Source organism: Podarcis filfolensis (genome assembly GCF_964270895.1).
Source record: "Podarcis filfolensis genome assembly, chromosome: 2".
Taxonomy (NCBI): Eukaryota; Metazoa; Chordata; class Lepidosauria; order Squamata; family Lacertidae; genus Podarcis; species Podarcis filfolensis.
This window is the reverse complement of record NC_139605.1, coordinates 13,990,138-14,012,009: the sequence shown is the minus strand read 5'-3', so window position 1 is coordinate 14,012,009 and position 21,872 is coordinate 13,990,138. Positions and strand designations below refer to the sequence as shown.

General features: G+C 47.1%; 1 protein-coding gene across 4 annotated transcripts in view; it reads right to left on the bottom strand.

Annotated features, from left to right (window-relative positions):
• Nucleotides 1-2,580: 2,580 nt before the first annotated feature.
• LOC310757282 (uncharacterized protein) overlaps nucleotides 2,581-21,872 on the bottom strand; it is a 48,727-nt gene continuing 29,435 nt past the window's right edge. For all 4 annotated transcript variants that reach the window (XM_083602588.1, XM_083602587.1, XM_083602589.1 and 1 more), the window contains 3 exons: nucleotides 11,658-11,740; nucleotides 6,032-6,160; nucleotides 2,581-4,703 (listed from right to left, as the gene is read on the bottom strand). In XM_083602588.1, the coding sequence (XP_083458714.1) occupies nucleotides 4,489-4,703; nucleotides 6,032-6,160; nucleotides 11,658-11,740 (427 nt within the window). In that variant the 3' untranslated portion in view covers nucleotides 2,581-4,488. The remainder of the gene's footprint in view (nucleotides 4,704-6,031; nucleotides 6,161-11,657; nucleotides 11,741-21,872) is intronic.

Sequence of the window (21,872 nt, the reverse complement as noted above, 5' to 3'; positions counted from 1 at the left end):
TGATCACTTCTATTTATCTCTCTTCCTGTTATTCCTAACAAAAAGGCTTCTGGTTTTTTTTACAAACGTGTATTTAAACATCTTTTTCAACTCATTATATATCATTTCCCAGAAACCCTTTACCCTCTTACATTCCCACCACATATGAAAAAATGATCCTTCTTTTTCTTTACATTTCCAACACTTGTTACATGTTTTGAACATTTTTGCTAACTTTACGGGTGTAATATTCCATCTGTATACCATTTTCATAATATTCTCCTTTAACGCCATACATGCAGTAAATTTCATATTTTCATTCCATACTTTTTCCCATTCATGCCAACTGTATATTATAACCAAAATCTCTGGCCCAATGTATCATAACCGACTTTATCTCCTCATCTTTCGTTTGCCGTTCCAAAAGTATTTTGTACATTTTTGACATTGTCTTAACATCATTGTCAATTATCTCTGTTTGAAATTTCGATTCTTTCTCTATATATCCCCTCTCTTTAAGGTCCTTTTTAAACATTTCATTTACCTGAAGATAATGCAACCAATCATAGACATGATCTTTAACTTGTTCATATGGCTTCATTTTCCATTTCTCCCCTTCTTTAATTACTAACTCTCCATTGTTGTTGTTGTTTAGTCGTTTAGTCGTGTCCGACTCTTCGTGACCCCCTGGACCAGAGCACGCCAGGCACTTCTGTCTTCCACTACCTCCCGCAGTTTAGTCAGACTCATGTTTGTAGCTTCGAAGACACTATCCAACCATCTCGTCCTCTGTCGTCCCCTTCTCCTTGTGCCCTCCATCTTTCCCAACATCAGGGTCTTTTCCAGGGAGTCTTCTCTTCTCATGAGGTGGCCAAAGTATTGGAGCCTCAGCTTCAGGATCTGTGCTTCCAGTGAGCACTCAGGGCTGATTTCCTTAAGAATGGATAGGTTTGATCTTCTTGCAGTCCATGGGACTCTCAAGAGTCTCCTCCAGCACCATAATTCAAAAGCATCAATTCTTCGACGATCAGCCTTCTTTATGGTCCAGCTCTCACTTCCATACATCACTACTGGGAAAACCATGGCTTTAACTATACGGACCTTTGTTGGCAAGATGATGTCTCTACTTTTTAAGATGCTGTCTAGGTTGGTCATTGCTTTCCTCCCAAGAAGCAGGCGTCTCTTAATTTCGTGGCTGCTGTCACCATCTGCAGTGATCATGGAACCCAAGAAAGTAAAATCTCTCACTGCATCCATTTCTTCTCCTTCTATTTGCCAGGAGGTGATGGGACCAGTGGCCATGATCTTCGTTTTTTTGATGTTGAGCTTCAGACCATGTTTTGCGCTCTCCTCTGTTACACTCAATAAAAGGTTCTTTAATTCCTCCTCACTTTCTGCCATCAAGCTTGTGTCTCCATAGGTAATCCAATTCCCTCTCATATTGATTTTCTTTACACTCATTACCTCTAGTGGTGACAACCAGTGCGGAACTTTGGGTTCCAGTATATTTTTATACCTATCCCATATTTCTATTATGGAGCTCCTGAAAATATGATTATCAAAACCCTTGTGACTTTTCTTCTTCTCCAACCATAAATAGGCGTGCCAACCAAATCTATTATCAAAATCTTCTAAATCTAATAGTTTGTTGTCTTTTAGTTTTATCCACTCCCTTAACCAACAGAGACAAGACGCTTCATAATATAATTTCAGGTCTGGCAGGGCCTATCATTTCCATTATCATTCCGACGGAAGTTGAAAAGTATCACCAGATTCATTGAAAAAAAACCTCTGGTAACCTTATCTTGGGACGCGGGTGGTGCTGTGGGTTAGACCACAGAGCCTAGGGCTTGCCGATCAGAAGGTCGGCGGTTTGAATCCCCACAATGGGGTGAGCTCCTGTTGCTCTGTCCCTGCTCCTGCCAACCTAGCAGTTCTAAAGCACGTCAAAGTGCAAGTAGATAAATAGGTACCACTCCGGCGGGAAGGTAAACAGTGTTTCCATGGGCTGCTCTGGTTCAGCAGAAGCGGCTTAGTCATGCTGGCCACATGACCCGGAAGCTATACACTGGCTCCCTCGGCCAATAAAGAGAGATGAGCGCTGCAACCCCAGAGTCGGTCACGACTGAACCTAATGGTCAGGGGTTCCTTTACCTTTTAACCTTATCTTAAAGTCATGCCTCGTTTTCACATGCTCAGTGGTTGTAAAAGAAAAGAAAAGAAGTCTTCATGAGAATTCATCTACACTTTGCAAAGCATCCCTCGCAATCTAACCCATTTATGAATATAGTTTTGGCTAATATATGCATTTCTCTCTCATATATGCATCATTTGTACACACTGCTCGGTTGGAAAACTGCACTGCACAATTCACAGGGGTGCAAATATTGAAGGGCGGCTGTGGTTTGGTTCGCACATTGTCTCGGAAAGTGTGACTTGGGCATGTCTGCCTTTAAATGTGAACTGAACTGAATTTCCTCCTCCTGCCTCTTCATGCCCCTCCTTTGACATTGTTCTTGTCGCTGTCTCACTGGCTACCTGGCAAAAGAATCATGCTCTCGGGCTCATATGGGTCCCTTCAGCAAAACAATACTTGCAAGGAACATTTTAAATCTTTTAATTGGGAATTGTAGATAGACAAACAGAAACATACACAATCTTTTTAGTGCACCAGTACTCTGTTCATAAAAGACGTTGTTTCTACAGTATTATAATAATGGTATTTTTGAAGACTAGTGGTATAGTGCACAACAATTTTGAGAAAGGTTTTCTTTCTTGAAAGCTCCTGACACGTCTAAGAGCTTGTGCAGGGTTGTAATCTGGGAAGGAAAAAGATCTCCCTTGCATGGTTGTGCTGGTGAGAGCCTGTGATATAGGCTAACCCTATGAAGCAGTCTGTATTTAAACCAGGGGTGGGTAACCTCCAATTCATGGGCCAGCCCTGGCCTGTCACGGCGGGGGATTTGGCCCATGAGGCTATTTTAAGGAAACCATGCCTACCTTCCCCTCCAATGAGGGGTGACGCCAGCTGATGGGACAGGGTTTGATCCTGCGTTGACTGCACGGACCGGTTTCACAGCCAAGCACTTGTAGGTGCAGTCAAATTGAGCAGGATTTAGTCCCTGCTCATCAACCGACTAGTGGGGGTTAGGTTTGGTGAGACATTCCTGTTCTTCTGCTGGGAACAGGAACACACAGTCAAAGCTCAGGTGTGAGGCTGTTTGAAAGCCCTTTTGCAAACAGCCCCGACTGCTCTTTAAACACTTCCATTTTCAGAGGTTCAAAGAGCAGTACCCCCTGTGAAGGAGGTCAGTGTTATTATCATTTCCATGTTGCCATTTAGCAGGGGCACCGACATTGGGCCCCACATTGTGGCTGTCCAATGTTGGCGTGCGCCCTGCAGTGCCATAATGACGTTGTGATGTGACGTGAGGCCGGAACACGTGCACTGTGCCATGCTGTCATGATAGCACAGTGCACGTGTTCTGGTGCTGCGGCAGTGACTGGATCGGGGCCTCTGCCTCCACATGCCATCTCTCACAACCACCTACTGCCTTACCTCTAGTGCTCAGGCCCTGTCACCGCCATGGCAGGTGGTGCACAGAGGCGGCCACAGAGGCAGCAGTCATGGCAGGGGGTGGAGGCCTGGCACCCACAGCAAAAAAAGTGTGGGTGCCCAGGCCCCTTGGGGCCCCTGGGGGCCCCTGGAGATGGTGCCAGTCAGAGAGTGCTAGAGAATAGGGACCTGGTTATTCCGAGTTCCTCATTCTGCGTTCCTAGCTGAGGCCACATTTGAACCAGAAAGTTTTACGGCCTGGGGCTCATGCGCTATCAGCCTGATCCAACACATGTTTATTCGAAAGAAAGTCCCAGTGAATTGAATGGGGTTTGCTTTCAAGAAGGCATGCCTGGGATTGCAGCCTTAACTACTGGGCTATGTCATGAAATCTGATCACCTTGTGAGGTTCTAAGAAGTTCTCCCAAAATCTTTTGTTTGGGCAAAGGTAGCTTGCAAATCCCAGACCAAAGGACGGACGGACGGACACTTGCGTGATTTGCAGCACTTCAGGAACTTCAGGGACCGCACACCAGGGGGCGCCACCAAACCAACTCACTGCCATGGCAATGTTTGGGAAGCGGCCATAACTCATCGTGTTATAACTGGTTGTGAAGCGGCTTTTATCTCTTGTCAATAAATAAAATAAATAGGATGGGGACCTGCTGTCAGAAGCCCTATGGAGCCACGGCCAGACGAGCAGCAGTTTCCTGCATCTGTAGGGAACTTGATAATAAATGAATTGGTTTGTTTAGAGGGCTAATTTGTGGGCCAGAAGGTAAAGACAGAAATATAAACCAGGAGCGACATTGTAGATACGAAAGGACGGCATTGTGTCCATTATAAGAAGCAGGGCCTTGGCTGTTTTGGAGACGGAAGGAGACATGGGCAAGAGGAGACGGTCACTGTGGGGAGTGGGTCAGTTTCATTACAGGGCGGGTGTGTTCTGGGTCTCACAAAAGGTAGGCAAGCAGCATGGTCAGGATGGTGGCCAGACAGACCAAGGGGAGGCGGGGTGCCCCGGAGTAGCCGCTGTTGCAGTAGTCGGTGTTGCAGCAGGAGTAGGTGACGCGGAAAGGGTTGTTGGAGTAGCTAATTCTGTCCAAGGTGCTGCACTTTCTGGCCGAGACACAGCCCTTCCCGTAGATGGATTCGTGGACTTTATAATCTGCAAGGAGCAAGCGGGTGCAAAGTTACAAGGGCCGCAGCTCAGCGGCAGAGGGACTGCCTTGCAAGCGGAAGGCTCCGGGTTCAATCCCCGGCGTCTCCAGGTAGGGCTGGGGGAGAGGTCTGCCCAAAATCCCAGAAAGCTGCTGTAGGTCCATGTAGACCGTGCTGAGCTAGATGGACCAGTTGTCCAACTCAATACAACACAGTACAGTGGTACCTCGGGTTACATATGCTTCAGGTTACATACGCTTCAGGTTACAGACTCCACTAACCCAGAAATAGTACCTTGGGTTAAGAACTTTGCTTCAGGATGAGAACAGAAATTGTGCTCCGGCGGCGCGGCAGTAGCAGGAGGCCCCATTAGCTTCAGGTTAAGAACAGTTTCAGGTTAAGAACGGACCTCCAGAACGAATTAAGTACTTAACCCGAGGTACCACTGTACATATGTTCCTACAGAGGTTGAGAATCGGCAGGACGTACCGGGGCTGATAGATACTCCTGATTTTAATGGGAGAGCATAGGCATGCTAAGCCAGAAAAGTTGCCATGAGAGACGAAGCCTGAGGGGGAATGAGATCATTGCAGTGCACCCAGAATGCAAGCATAGGTCTCGCCTAATCCCCATCTTTAAAAAGGGATTTCACAGAGGCTGGCTTGGAAAGGGGATTTAGACGTATGACAGCTCTCTCTCTATGACCTCCAGAAGCAGAGGCAGTATATATACTGTATGGTAGTTATTAGGGAACACTGTGGCATAGCGTGGACTGCCAGCGCCCGGGGCAGGCAAACCACAGACACTTCTGAAGCGATCCCTCCTCTGGAGCCAGGTTGCACAGCGCTGCTTAAATGCCCGCCCACACAGGGCAGAGTTCAATCGGCCAATGCGGCCAGTGACGGGTGAATTCCCCCGATGCCCACAGAGAGGCTGCACTGGGATCGCCCCTTGCCCGCCTCCCTCCATCCTTGCCCATTCACCATGGGCCTGATCTGCTTCCGCAACTGTGTGGGGATAGCAGCATGCTGAGCTGTTGCTGGCTCCTGCCAGGGACAGCAAGGCCAGGCCAGACTCTGGGACCCAGAGACCCCCAGCAGCAGGCAGGGAAGGGCAAGGAACTGGGGAGAGGGCCTGCCAGGATGTGCCTGGGCGGTGGCCATGCCTCTCGCCCACCTCCTGCCTCCGCCTCCTGCCGACTGGAGTAGACACTCAGTCTGGCCTGCAGGGTACCCATGAAGCCCCACCCCACCTCCGGGCAGGCCATGGCTGCACACAACATCCTGACTGGAGGCTGGAGGGAGGGAAGCCCATCCCTGGGACAGTGGCACCAACCTGAATGCCCTCTGATGGTACTGCAGCTCTCTCCTTCACTGCAGGTCACACTCGTCTCTGAGCAGGGTTGATCGAAGTCGCATTTGAAGCAATGGAGTACTGTTGGCTCCGTGATGTTTTGGCCCAGGGCTAAAGTGAGGGAAAAGGGAGAATCATGCCGTGACACGCAGACCCTGCCTTCCAAGTGCGGAGAAACCTCCATGGTCCCAGCACATGCCCTCAGGGTCTGGGCCATAGCTGTCAAGTGTCCCTTATTTGGTGGGAAACTCCCGCCGTGTCCCGCTGCTGTCCCTTATTGATGATGTCCCTTAAATTTCCCGGGTTTCAAAGGAAGCAGCTCCTCTCCCTCCCTCCCTGCTGGCCAGGGAGGAGGGAGGCTCCAACTGTGTTGCTTGGCTCCCGGCCTGCCTCCCTCTGGCCTCCTTTCACCAGCCTCGGCCCCCGGGAGCCCCTCCCTGCCGGGACTGAGGAGCCTTGAGAGGAGAGCGAGGGCAACCATAGAGAAAGCAGTTCAGAGAGAGGAGAAGGAGGCGGAGGCGGAGGCGCAGGCAGGTCTTCCAAGGGCTAACCATAGAGGGGGAAAGCGGAGGAAGGACCGCAAGCGCTTTCCCCATAGATTTGTAGTGGTAGACTAGCATAGATGGTGTGATCTGCGGGTTAACTTCGGGCGCTATTTCCCCCCCCCCTTCCTCCCGCCCCGCCTGATGGAACTGAGAGCTGCAGATGGAGCACGAGAGAAAAGATACAGAACTGCAGCAGCATCTTCGTAGCTTGGACTTCATTTTGCGCGAAAAGTGGTTGCTGCTTGTAGTTATTTAATTTCAGTGTTTCATCAGCTGGTGTCTTGAGCAGAGAGGAAGTCTCAAGCCTCTGCAGACACATCCGTACCACAGATTTTAATATTGGGGGGACTGTAATTCTGTAAGGCTCATAACGGCAAGCAAATAAATCGAAGCCTCCTTCTTGGTTTCCCCAGAAACTCCTGTTTGGCCATTGTGGCAAACAAGATGATAGAGACAGAATCTGATCTGATCCAGGGACCCAACAGGTCTCTCCCTTCACCCCCATTTAGGCCTTTATTTGGGTACAAACGGCCTTGGCCCAGTATACCTGAAGGAGTGTCTCCACCCCCATCGTTCTGCCCGGACGCTGAGGTCCAGCGCTGAGGGCCTTCTGGTGGTTCCCTCATTGCGAGAAGCAAAGCTACAGGGAACCAGGCAGAGGGCCTTCTTGGTAGTGGCACCCGCCCTGTGGAACACCCTCCCACCAGATGTCAAAGAGAAAAGCAACTACCTGACTTTTAGAAGACATCTGAAGGCAGCCCTTTTCAGGGAAGTTTTTAATGTGTGACATTTTAATGTATTTTTAATCTTTGTTGGAAGCCGCCCAGAGTGGCTGGGGAAACCCAGCCAGATGGGTGGAGTACAAATAATAAATTATTATTATTATTATTATTACAAATGAAGAGAGAGATCAACTGTGTTGTGTTCTTTAGCCCCACCCGGGAGCTCTTCAAGTTCAAATGCCCCCATTTGTGCAGAGCCTGCACACATAAAAACTGAAGGTCGTCCCAGGTCCTCCTCCCTGCTAGATTTGGGATCTGCCATTCACCCTGATTACTGAATTGTGTGCCTGGGAGAAGCAACCTCAGCTCTTTTCGTACTTGAAACCTGACTACGCAGATGTCAGGGGTGGGGCCCTTGGGAATGACTTCAGTTGACCTCACATGTACACACCTTGGTTTTCTTTTGCACTTGAAGGAGTGCTTAAGCAGGATTCCTGTGCTCTGAGAATTCCCTGGGGAGGGACGAGTTAAATCGCACTGCCACTCACCTCACCTTGACGCCTGCCTGCCGGTTCTTTTTTTGGCGACTTCCTTGTGGTTATGCAATTTGGTTATGTCTGGGCTGAAGTGCTTGTTCTTTGAAGCTACTTAGCTTCTAACCAGCCCCCTTCTCTTTATCTCTCCCTCTCTCTCAAGGTAGGGGGCACAGGAAAGGCACTTGGGGTTCCTCAGAAAGCAGAGTCAAGAGTGCTGAAGATCCAGCCCTCCGGCGCGATCTTGCTGAGGAACACAGTGCACTTCGAATCTTCCCACATTGGAAAGGCCAATCATTGGGAGGAGACCTGACCTCCTCCACCCCCTCAACGTTCAGGAGACCTGGCTCCTTACCCCCAGATATTGAGGGGATCCCAAGACCCCTCGGCCCCCTGTAGCTACTGCAATGCACTCTATGTGGGGCTACCTTTGAAGGTGACCCGGAAACTACAACTAATCCAGAATGCAGTAGCTAAACTGGTGACTGGGAGCGGCCACCAAGACCACATAACACTGGTCTTGAAAGACCTACATTGGCTCCCAGTATGTTTCCGAGCACAATTCAAAGTGTTGGCGCTGACCTTTCAAGCCCTAAACGGCCTCGGTCCAGTATATCTGAAGGAGCGTCTCCACCCCCATCATTCCACCTGGACACTGAGGTCCAGTTTCAAGGGCCTTCTGGTGGTTCCCTTCCTGTGAGAAGCAAAGGTACAGGGAACCAGGCAGAGGGCCTTCTTGGTAGTGGCACCCGCCCTGTGGAATGTCCTCCCACCAGATGTCAAACAGAAAAACAACTACCAGACTTTTAGAAGACATCTGAAGGCAGCCCTGTTTAGGGAAGCTTTTAATATTTGATGCATTACTGTATTTTAATATTGTATTGGAAGCCGCCCAGAGTGGCTGGGGAAACCCAGCAAGATGGGCGGGGTATAAATAATAAATTATTATTATTATTATTATTATTATTATTATTATAGCTGGTCACATGCCCACAATCTAATTCCGTTTTCAGCTTTTCTCCATCTTGGGTCCCCAGCTGTCGTTGGACTGCTCTTCCCATCAACCCTAGCTAGCAGGACCAGTGGTGTTTCTAAATTTGCATTTGCTAACGATCATTTTGCGCAAGTATGTGTCCTCATCTGGGCTGAAGCGTTTTCTCTCTTTCGGCGATGCTCGGGGGGGCGGGGCGTCACCCTTCCCAATAGGGTGGTGGTGAGTTCAGCTTGAGGAGCGTTGCAATTGAAAAAGTGGAAGGCAGGGAAAGCGCAAAGCTCCCCTCTCTTGTCTGAGGCTTCTAGCATTCATGCCATAGCCGCTTTATCATACAAAATGAGCAGAAGATAAGAAGAGGCTGCTGGGTGAGGCCAGAGGCTCATCTTCGCCCAGTATCCTTTTCTGACAGTGGCCCATTGGAAGCCAGCAAGCAGAACCTGAGCCCAGGAGCCCTCTCCCCTCCTCTGGTTTCCATACTGTCCATGGAGCTGTCCATGGAGGTGCAGGTCAATTCTGTGTCCAGGGCAGCTATCTACCAGCTCCACCTGGTACGCAGGCTGAGACCTTACTTGCCCGCAGACTGTCTCGCCAGAGTGGTGCATGCTCTGGTTATCTCTCACTTGGACTACTGCAGTGCGCTCTACGTGGGGCTACCTTTGAAGGTGACCCGGAAGTTACAACTAACCCAGAATGCGGCAGCTAGACTGGTGACTGGGAGCGGCCGTCGAGACCACATAACACTGGTCCTGAGAGATCTGCATTGGCTCCCAGTATGTTTCCAAGCACAATTTAAAGTGTTGGTGCTGACCTTTAAAGCCCTAAATGGCCTCGGCCCTGTATACCTGAAGGAGCATCTCCACCCCCCATCGTTCTGCCTGGACACTGAGGTCCTGCGCTGAGGGCCTTCTGGTGGTTCCCTCATTGCGAGAAGTGAGGTTACCAGGAACCAGATAGAGGGCCTTCTTGGTAGTGGCACCCACCCTGTGGAACGCCCTCCCTTCAGATGTGAAGGTAATAAGCAGCTATCTTATCTTTAAAAGGCATCTGAAGGCAGCCCTGTTTAGGGAAGTTTTTAATGTGTGACATTTTAATGTATTTTCCATCTTTGTTGGAAGCTGCCCAGAGTGGCTGGGATGGGGTATAAATAAATAATAATAATAATAATAATAATAATAATAATAATAATAATAATAATAATTATTATTATTATTAATAATAATAATAATAATAATAATAATAATAATAATAATATAATTATTATTATTATTATTATTATTATTATTATTATTATTATTATATTTCCAGAAACTGCTATTCAGAAGCATTCAGAGCACAGCCAACATGGCAAGTAGCCATCAATAGTCTTGTACTCCATAAATTTGTCCCATCCTCTTTTAAGGAGAGGGAAGCAGCAGACTCACTCCAGCCAGCCAGCAGTTCAAGGACTCTCTTACACCAGATCTCCAGGGAGAAATATCCCTGCACACATTTTCAATAGGGCCTTCGGATGTTCGCAATGACTTGGAGGGAGATGGAAGCCATGCTCGTGGTTGACCATGGCCAGAGGCCAAAGTGGACTTAGGTACCAAAATCCCAAAGGAGCAGAAAAGACTATGTATGCGACCACTGGCTACACAGATGTTACTGGCCCAAAGATGGAAAGAAGGTAAAGTTCCTACCAGAGAAGAATGGCAGATGAAGTTGACGGACTCTGCTGAAATGGCTAAATTTCTGGAAGAGTCAGAAATCAGGAAGACCAAAATTTTAACAAGGGATGGGGAAATTTTATAACTTCTCTTAAAGACCACTGTGAACAGTTAAAATCGTTAGTAGGATTGGAATATCACTTGTGGTTTAAGGTTGATTCTGAGCATAAAGGAAGAAGGAAAGGGTTTGGATTGTCATAAAAAATGTGGGAGGAACTGATTAATAATAGGGGAGCATGGAAGTCCAGGAGATTCCTTGGACTCTTGCTTTATGATTTATGTTTGCTATATCTCTGCAAATTTTAAGTAGAAATATCAAATACCGTATTTTTTGCTCTATAAGACTCACTTTTTCCCTCCTAAAAAGTAAGGGGAAATGTGTGTGCGTCTTATGGAGTGAATGCAGGCTGTGCAGCTATCCCAGAAGCCAGAACAGCAAGAGGGATTGCTGCTTTCACTGCACAGCGATCCCTCTTGCTGTTCTGGCTTCTGAGATTCAGAATATTTTTTTTCTTGTTTTCCTCCTCCAAAAACTAGGTGCGTCTTGTGGTCTGGTGCGTCTTATAGAGCGAAAAATACGGCAATTTTTTTTTTTTAAAGCGAAAAATACGGTAATTTTTTTTTTTAAGTGGGCTGAGCAACAAATGTAAATTCATAGATGGATACATTCATAGGACTGTAGAGTTGGAAGAGACCACAAGGATCATCTAGTCCAACCCCCTGCGATGCAGGAATCTTTTGCCAAAACTGAACCATCATTGTGCGGCAGGCTAGTTTCTGCAGACTCTCACATCCCCATCCAGGCAAGCGGAAAGCATTCTTGGAGCTCAGAGATGGAGCCCAGCCACTCCAGGAGAGTGAGAACCAGGGTTAGTGAGAACCAAGCCGTGGTCTGGGAAGAGGACCAGTTAGAGAGGCCTTTGGGGGGCTGCCTTTGGCTCCCCCCCCGATCCTGAGGTTCCCCTACCCCAGGTGTGCACAACCACAGCCTAAACCACCTGCCGACCTTGCAGTTCACAGACCCTCACTGGAAATAAGCAACGCCCACAGCTGCGGTCGGGTGTGCAAGTCTGGTCCAAGCGGCCTTTCACCTCCCAGCTCTTCTTACCTATTTGTAAGATGGATGCTGTGAGAAGCAAGGCAGCGGCAGCTCTCCCGGCCATAGTCCTGAAATATTCACAACGGAGGCAACTGGAAGGTAGACGGGTAGAAAAATGACACCTCTTGAGGAGCTGCGAAAAACACCAGCCACAGATCTGTTGCTACATGGGCTGGAGCTGAATCATGACAGCCCTATATATTGCAGCGGCAGTCCTCTGTCACAACCTCGGTGTCTTCGAGCTGACAGTGGGTGGAGATTAGTTTGTTGTACCAGACACACCCTTTTCATCTTGGTGTTGAGTTCTGCCATGGCCAAGCATGTGATGAGACACCCTCCCTCAGTAGGTGTGCATCACATGAGCCTTGGAGATATTTTTTTGCCAACCTCAAGCAATTTTTTTTTTTTTTTGCATGTTCTGGATTGTTTTACAACTTCTGCTTTTCTTCTGTGCTATTTTAAGCTGCTTTTAATTAACAATGTGCAGAGCACATCTCCCCGTCTTGTGAAACTGTCACGGTTTGCCAGAGTTTCCACGCTCGTCTCGAGTTTTGGTGACAGTGATTTAAGTATGCACGGGTGTGAATTATTTATGTCTTTTAAAAAGGTTTTTATTTATAGTTTTCAAATTTATACATTTCATTAGTTTTGCAATCATTTTAACGTTTCAAAGCTTGACTTCCTTCCCCCTCTTTCGGGGGTTCTTTAAATTTTTTTTTTTTTTAATATCTTCATATCCAAATTCATTTAATTTGCTCATTTTATTATCTACTTTACATATATATACTCTTGTGAAACTGCAGGTTATTGCAATAATCCTGCCGATGTTTTTATCTGTTTGCAATTTATCTGCAAATATTCAATAAACCATTTCCATTCTTTTATTTAAAAAGTTTGTTATCTGGAGTTCTTATTCTTCCGGTTAAGTTTCGCCATTTCTGCGTATTCCACAAGTTTCTGTGTCCATTTTTCTTTTGCTGGGACTTCTGCTTCTTTCCATTTCGGGGCGAGTAGCATTCTTGCCGCTGTAGTTGCATATGTAAATAAATTTCTATACAGTTTAGGTAGTTCTGTCCCTATAATTCCCACAAGATTATTTATGTCTTAGTATACTTGGGACACGGGTGGTGCTGTGGGTTAAACCACAGAGCCTAGGACTTGCTGATCAGAAGACCGGCGGTTCAAATCCCTGCAACGGGCTGAGCTCCCGTTGCTCGGTCCCTGCTCCTGCCAACCTAGCAGTTTGAAAGCACGTCAAAGTGCAAGTAGATAAATAGGTACCTCTCCAGTGGGAAGGTAAATGGCGTTTCCGTGCGCTGCTCTGGTTCGCCAGAAGCGGCTTAGTCATGCTGGCCACATGACCTGGAAGCTGTACACCGGCTCCCTCAGCCAATAAAGCCAGATGAGCGCCGCAACCCCAGAGTCGGTCACGACTGGACCTAATGGTCAGGGGTCCCTTTACCTTTTTATAGCCTTTGCCAACCTGGGACCACCCACAGCCATAACCCCCTCCCCAACTGTCTTGTTTTAACCGGGACATCCTAGAAAAAAGAAGCTACTGTTTGGATCCCAGAATGCCGTGTTTAAGACTGGCACCCTGACGCAAGTCAGCAGGGTTGCACCCGATCCTGCTGACGAGGGTCAGAGCGCCTTCTGGGATCGCTCTGACATTGCCAGGGACTTGCCAGGATGAAGCCCCTTTTGCCCTGTCACATCCCATTGACTATTGGGATGGCGCGATGGCCCTCTCAACGGGACACACCAGAGTGCCTCTGCAGGCCTTGTGGAGGGGGAAGAGGCTAGATTTGGGACACAAAATGTCAGAACGTATGCCCACAGCTCCCATCGGCCCCAGGCAATATGTTCTCAATGGTTCAAAGCACAGACTGGAAGAGTGGGTCCCTCAAGTCAGCATGGAAGGGGGTTCATGAAGACTGTGAGGAGACTAAGTTTTGGGGAAATGGGTGAAGGGCGTTGTATGTGAACTGAGAGGAATAAAACTTGTGCCAAAGGAGTGACTATTTCAGTTTGTTTTTTATGTGGGCACAACTAATTAGCCACTTCTCATAACCCTCATTATTTTGGGCCTAAAAGCAACAAAGGCTTGTGACATCTTATTGCCCAAGCCAAGTGACTCCCACAGCTGGGCAGACACCTCAGGTTACCGACAGAGCCAAGCAACACCCAAACTATTGGGGTGTTTGAACTACAGCAGGGCTGAATATGCCCCCCCATATATTTTTGTAGAGCCATCCTGTCCTCCTCATAAAAGTGTGTGTGTGAGGTGGGTTTGAAAAACGAAAACCTTTGGGGGGCCACTAGGTGGCGCATCGGAAGATGGCTGACAATAACATCTCTCCGACCCACACGAGGTAATTTGGAGGCTATGATGGGGGTAATTAGCCTCCTTAACCCCCCCAGGATTGTGGGGGGGACGGCCCTTGCCTGCTGTGCCCTATACCACCCCCGAATTTGTGGGGGTGGGGGCACTAGGCACAAAGCCCTCCTGTGGGATTCCGGCACTCCTGGACGCCGTCCCTGATTCGCGCCGCTGGTTGCAAGCATCTTAATAATAATAATAATTCGCGCCGCTGGTTGCAAGCATCTTAATAATAATAATAATAATAATAATAATAATAATAATAATAATAATATAGGATAGGATAGGATACCTCTATTTTCATCGGAGAAATGTTCGAGAGTATGCCTTTGGCAGAGATCTTCTTATGTTCTGTTCTTCTTACATTATTTTACCAGCAAAATCCACACCCAAGGCCGAATTTCCCGGTACTTCCAAGGAAGTTCCTGCAGCCAACCGGAAGCTACGCCTTGGTTTTCAAACATTTTTGGAAGTCGAATGGATGGATCCCATTCGAGAACGAAGGTACAACTGTAAATCTCATGTGAGCTTCTGGCTTGTGTGCCTGCCCGCTCCAGCTGTGTTCTCCCTTCTTGTGGTACACACACACACACACACACACGGGCTCCAGCCGCGGGAGCTCTCTGAGACCTCTGCGAATGCTGGGAGCCAAGCTGATTGTGATTGCGGAAGAGGACCCTGAGCCCCCATCCAAACAATGACTATCATCAGTGCAGGTAAGGGGGAAAAAATCACATTTTCATTTTGTACTGTTTTATTGATTTCATTTTATGGATCAATGGCCTCGTTAGATAGTAAAATTCGTGTAAAATTGCTGTTTTACGGGTCGCTTTTCATCGTCTGGTTCCTGCTGAGTGTGTTTCGTTTGTTAATTGAGTCCCTCGCTGCTAATCAGAGGCTTCCTGTTGAGTCTGCCAGCTGTTGAGTCCCGAGCACCCATACAACACAGAGATTTTGTTTTTGCTAGTTTTTTTGCGTTTTGGTTTGTGTGGCTTTTTCGGTTTTTTGACTGTGACTTGTTCTTCATTTTATGGGACTGACTTGTGACTTCATTTTTGTGACTGCGTGGAACCCAGTTTAGCTACTGGTTGATTGTGTGACTGCAGAAATGGATAAAAGCCCCCCATCCAAACTGACTATCATCAGTGCATGTGAGAAAAAAAATGTTAATTTTTTTCATCTAAAATGCTGTCTTATTTATTTTATAGTACAGTACATTGATTAGTGCCTTCATTGTATGGATCAATGGTCTCGTTAGACAGTAAAATTCGTGTTAAATTGCTGTTTTAGGTGGTGTTTTTCATCGTCTGGAACAGATCAATCCACTTTCCATTACTTTCAATGGGAAAGTCCGCTTCAGGTTAAGAACGCTTCAGGTTAAGAATGGACTTCTGGAACTAATTAAGTACCGTATTTTTTGCTCTATAAGACTCACTTTTCCCCTCCTAAAAAGTAAGGGGAAATGTGTGTGCGTCTTATGGAGCGAATGCAGGCTGCGCAGCTATCCCAGAAGCCAGAACAGCAAGAGGGATTGCTACTTTTACTGCGCAGCGATCCCTCTTGCTGTTCTGGCTTCTGAGATTCAGAATATTTTTTTCCTTCCTTTCCTCCTCCAGAAACTAGGTGCGTCTTGTGGTCTGGTGCGTCTTATAGAGCGAAAAGTACGCTACTTAACCTGAGGTACCACTGTATAAATAAAACCAGCAGTTCAAAATATACGTTATTTTTAAATGGAAAGCTGCCTATTAAAATGCACCTCAATCTTATTTTTAAAAATTTGTTTTTAAAATTTGTATATTCTTCTTTATTGTCAAAACCTCTAAGCAGTTCTTATGGGAAAAATTTGTCCTCACAAAATCACAAACATTTGCCATGCTGTGTGGCAAAATCTCATTGGGTGACTCTGAAAGATCCTGCCTCATTCTTATGGTTCTATGAGCTGGCCTTGGACAGAACCTCTTTCAAATGGAGGACTGCCAGTCCTAGAAATTAGAGAAACATCCTCTGCAAAGCAAGACAAGCTGGCCACCCTCTCCTTCCATGGTGTCCAAAGCCACCCTCTCCCCTATGATTGTCACAGTCACCGGGCCGAGCAACACCTGGTGCAATAATATCACCTGCTTGGCATTTGGCAGGCAGTTGTTGCGATGCTGCAAGAGGCAAAAAATTGCAGCCAGTGCCAGATTTAGGTATAAGCTAAACAAGCTATAGCTTTGGGGGGCCCCCCAAAAAATTGAAGGAAAAAAACCTGGATGTACATTTCCAAAATATAAGATAAAAAACAAATACGGTGGTACCTCGGGTTACAAACACCTCGGGTTACAAACACTTCGAGTTACAGACTCCGCTAACCCAGAAGTAGTACCTCAGGTTAAGAACTTTACCTCAGGATGAGAACAGAAATCATGTGGCGGCAGCTGGAGGCCCCATTAGCTAAAGTGGTTCCTCAGGTTAAGAATGGTTTCAGGTTAAGAACGGACCTGTGGAACGAATCAAGTTGATAACCAGAGGTACCACTGTAAAATAAAACCTACATACAGCAACAGTGTTTTGTGTTGTGTAGGCTCCTATGATGTAAGTACAGTGGTACCTCGGTTTAAGAACAGTCCTGTTTATGAAAGATTCGGTTTGAGAACTTTACCTCAGTCTAAGAATGGAATCTAAACGGTGGAAGGGCAGCGGCAGGAAGCCTCATTAGGGAAAGCGCACCTCAGTTTAACAACGGTTTCAGTTTAAGAACGGACTTCCGGAACGGATGAAGTTTGTAAACCGAGGTACCACTGTAATGGGCCCCACCTGCTGGCCTGCTCCCTAAAATATCACTTTGTTTTATATACCTATTGGGTCCATAAATTACCATATAGCATAAATTCAACACAAAAAACAGTGACAATTTGTTGTTGACAAAGGACAGCTGGACATATAAAGGGCCCCATTACCTTCAGTAGCTTAGGGCCACATCAAACTTAAATCCGGCCCTGATTGCAGCAGGTGCATGACCCTAGTGATACTGTCTAGTGAAGCCCATCTGAATCGGCATTCATCCAAGGAACTCAGAGCAGCAGACACGGCTCCCCCCTGCCTTTATTCTCCCAACAGTCCTGGAAGGCAGGTGAGGCCAAGAGAAAGCCAATGGTCCAAGGTTACCCTGTGAGCTTCAAGAACCCAGGTTTCCCTCCGCCCAGCCCAACATGGGTGCTGACTCTGTATAGAGAGGGTTAGGGATCATTGCTCAGAATCAGGAAGACCAAAAGTTTAAGAAGGAATGGGGAAAATTTAATAAATTATCTTAAAGACCATTGTAGTTAAAACCATTAGTAGGATCAGAATATCGCTTGTAGTTTAATGGTGGATTTTGGAATACAATGGAGAGATAAAAGATCTGGATTATTATAAAAGATGCAGGAGGAAATGATTAACAGTAGTACACACAAAGGGGAGGAGGAGAAGTCCAAGAGATTCCTTGGAAGACTTTTAGAAGACATCTGAAGGCAGCCCTGTTTAGGGAAGCTTTTAATGTTTGATGCATTACTGTATTTTAATATTTCGTTGGAAAGCGCCCAGAATGGCTGGGGAAGCCCAGCCAGATGGGCAGGGTATAACTAATAAATTATTATTATTAATAATATTATTGGAATCTACTTTTTATGTTGTATGTTGGATATATGTGACTGTAAAGTTTCAACCTGAAAAACCAAATATATAAATTTCTTTTAAGAAGAAGAAGAAGAAGAAGAAGAAGAAGAAGAAGAAGAAGAAGAAGAAGAAGAAGAAGGGATTATTTATCAGGCCTTAGGGCTGCATTACACCCTGGGTGAATCTTCCACTTGTGGGTGGAACCAGAGGTCAAAGCAGGGAGGGCAACAAGCGTAAAATGTTGCCTTTGTCTAGTAGACTAGTTTCTACATGCACTCGCACACAGAGGCGTAGTTAGGGGTTGGCAAAACTGGCCTCTTTTAGGGTGGTGTGCTCAAAAAAACCACCCCACAATTCTGTTTCCAGTTATCTGTTTCGGGATGTCGGGAATAGAGGGCAAAAGGGGCTTCAGTTCTCCCAATACGTTGGGGCAGGGGGCACCCCCCCCCAGTATTGAGGGGGCCGCCACCCGCCGCCACAGGGCGACCTCCGTGAGCCCAGCAGCCCAGGAGCCAGGTAGCGGATGAGGCAAGCGATATCTTTGCTTTGCTCATCCCAGCATCCACCTGGGAGCCCGGGAGCTGGGTGGCGGCTAGGACCAACAAGTGTGAAGATTGCCCTCCATGCGTCCTGCCCCCCCTGCCTGGCACATGCTGGGCGGCATCACGTGATGCGTCATGTGATGCATCATGTGGCCGCACCCCCTCAATGGGGGGGGGGCAAGTCAGCGCTCCTGATCTGTGTAAGGTTGTGTGTTTAGGCAAGAGCTGGGAGCTGAGCAGTAGGAGAAATAGGCGTTTTCTGCAGAGGCGCCCTATTTGTGAAATGCCTGGCACCTTCATTATACAGTGGTACCTCGGGTTAAATACTTAATTCATTCCGGAGGTCCGTTCTTAACCTGAAACTGTTCTTAACCTGAAGCACCACTTTAGCCAATGGGGCCTCCTGCTGCTGCTGCGCCGCCGGAGCATGATTTCTGTTCTCATCCTGAAGCAAAGTTCTTAACCTGAAGCACTGTTTCTGGGTTAGCGGAGTCTGTAACCTGAAGCGTATGTAACCTGAAGTGTATGTAACCTGAGGTACCACTGTATATCTTTAGCCGCCAAGTGAAAACATTTCTCCCCAGCCAAGCCTTGGGCTGATTAATATTCTACAGCCTTTTAAATGTGTTTGTGAGAAAGGGTGGGGGGGCTTATTGTTTTGTTTTTATTGTTTTAATTCTCTACTTGTGTTTTCGCCTTGTGTTTTCTCCTGTGGACTGCCCTGAGATCTTGCGACCAAGTGCCGTATATAAATCTAATACATAAATATATAAGATAATAATAGAAACGGCAAGGCGGTATGAAGGCTAACTGCTGGCGTGTACTGTATATGTGTGTCGTGATGCACCGTCACTGTCATGGCAAGATCAAAGTGGGAGAAGAGATTTTTTTCAGGAGGGGGGCACCCAGGGGAGCCTAGCTGCACCCCTGCTTGCCCAGATTTCTCTCTAACCTCCATCCAGGCAAGGAAGAGGCAGGATCAGAGTGAAAGGACAAAGTCCAGCCAGGCAGAAACACTAAGGATGGTGAAAAGGCAGAGGGGAAGGGGAGTGGCTAGGGAAGGGGTGTGGCCTCAGGACTGTCTTAAAGGCCAGACACTCCAACTCCCATCATTACTGGGCTCAGTTAGTAAGCAGTTTGATTCAGGTCTCAGCTGAAGCCAAATGTATCAGTCACCTTTTCTGAAACAATATGCAAGCTGAAACACAGCTGTCCTTTGAAATTTGCACTTACCACCTTTTTGCAGTGAAAGTTGCCCGCCAACGCTGGTTCCATAAAGTCATCCCCAGTGCCCGTTACCCAACCCCACCCTACAAAAACCATTATTCAGAAAAATCACACACACACAAAATGCATTGTGTTAGGGAAAACCGCTGGCAAAAATGTGTGCATTAGTCAAAATCACATTTAGAAATGTGTGTGTGTTGGGAGGAATTTGTGTCAAATGTTGGTGAATTTTCGTGAGGATTTCTTTTACACACACGCGCGCGCGCATGCGCGAAAGACCCACAAATTGCTGCAGAAATGTGGAGAATCAAATTTAAGATTGCAAAAATTATGAACTGAGGGAACAAGAACCAGCCGGTTCTTTCACCTATTCCCTGGAGCACTGGCTGTGCAAATAAAAAGTTTTACTCCAGCTATCAATATCCCTTGGTCAAGGGATTCACATTTCTGTGTTGCCTCCGCTTTTGAACTCCTGAATACCAACTGCAGTTCTGTCCAAGCTCCCTTGCTGAAATAGCTTTCTAGGCACATGGCATCGTGCCAACTCGGTTTCTTAACAGAACTGATGGGGTGTACTTAGAAATATCTAAGTGCCTAAGTATCTAATAGGGATGCGGGTGGTGCTGTGGTCTAAACCACTATGATTGGAAGGTCAGTGGTTCGAATCCCAGCGATGGGGTGAGCTCCCATTGCTTGGTCCCTGCTCCTGCCAACCTACCAGTTCAAAAGCACGTCAAAGTGCAAGTAGATAAATAGGTACCGCTTCAGCGGGAAGGTAAACGGCGTTTCCATCCGCTGCTCTGGTTCGCCAGAAGCGGCTTAGTCATGCTGGCCACATGACCAGGAAGCTGTACGCCGGCTCCCTCGGCCAATAAAGCGAGATGAGAGCCGCAACCCCAGAGTCGGTCACGACTGGACCTAATGGTCAGGGGTCCCTTTACCTTTACCTTACTTTATGCAGTTATATATTAACACACCCAATTTGTAGCCACGGTCTACATCTGAGATGTTGGCTAACTTTAGTTTCACAGGGTCTTCCCTCCTTTTCCTTTCAGAGTCTCTAAGGTCCGCTGATGGGCTTCGAAGTCACGATCGCCTGACATTTACTACCAATGCTCTATTAAGCACACTTTGGCCACTTCCAGGCTGCTGCTATTTTGCAGGTGGGATTAAGGGCATGAGACAGATGGTTCGAGGCCATAGACCCATCTAGTCCAGCACCTTCTTCCCACTGTTTTCGTAACAGAACAGGACATGTGACCCATGAAAAAGTCTGGCATGCACCTATTTTCAACAGAACAACAACTCCTACCTCTAAAGAAATAAGAATAGCCTTCTGGAATAAGCCAAAGGCCCATCTAGGTCTGCACATACTGTCCCCATGAGGACAAGGTGCATATTATTAATATTTTTAATTGCTCTTATTATTTATACGCTGCCCATCTGACTGGGTTGCCTCAGCCACTCTGGGCGGCTTCCAGCAAAATTTAAAAACACCACAAAACATCAAACATTAATAATTTCCCAATTAGGGGACAGCCAAAAGACCCTCGGAGCTGGAGCTCAGTGTCTGGGTTGAATGACGGGGGTGGAGACGCTCTTTCAGGTATACTGGGCTGACGCCGTTTAGGGCTTTAAAGGTCTGCACCAACACTTTGAATTGTGCTTGGAAACGTACTGGAAACCAGTGTTATTTGATCCTGGCAGCCGCTCCTGGCAGTCACGAGTCTGGCAGCCGCATTCTAAATTAATTGTGGTTTCCAAGTCACTTGGTAAATCTACCAAAGAATGGGGGGGGGGGAATGGGATTAAGGGGTTTTCACTGGATGACAAAGGGCATGTGTGCTGTGTCCCATTGGTGGTGGCACTCGCCCTTCTTATGACAGGAAATGCTTTACCAGGGGGACACACACACACAAAAATAAAAAAATTAAAAGTGGGGGGGGGGGGGTCCAAGGAGGGTGAATTCCCAGGGTGGGGAGTGAAAAACGTCCCTGTTTCAATCTGAGGAATGTTGGAGGGTCTGTTTGATGTGTAACTTCAAATTTTGCTTTGCAAATACATAAGGGGTATTGCCCTCCAGTTTTAACTCACAGATTCTGGAGAGATCATTATTTCAGATATTATCTCAGCTATGGGGTTGTTGCTGCTTGTTTTTGTTTGTTTGTGGTGTTGTTCTAGCAATGATGTAACCGAGCCCAGCTTGTCGCATTTGCTCCCCTTGATGCAACTGGGTGAATGTTTCTAGAAACAATACCTGCCCTCCGAAAGGCCTTTGTTCTGTCTCAGGGAGTGTCACCTGTCGCTACAAGAAGTTTTTACTATGGCTTAACAGGTGACTCAGTGGTGTTCCCCGCCTGCCTGCTGAAAGGCCTTGATGGGAACGACGGCACTGTCGGCCACCCCCTGAATAAGAATGAGAAGCATCTTAGTTATAAT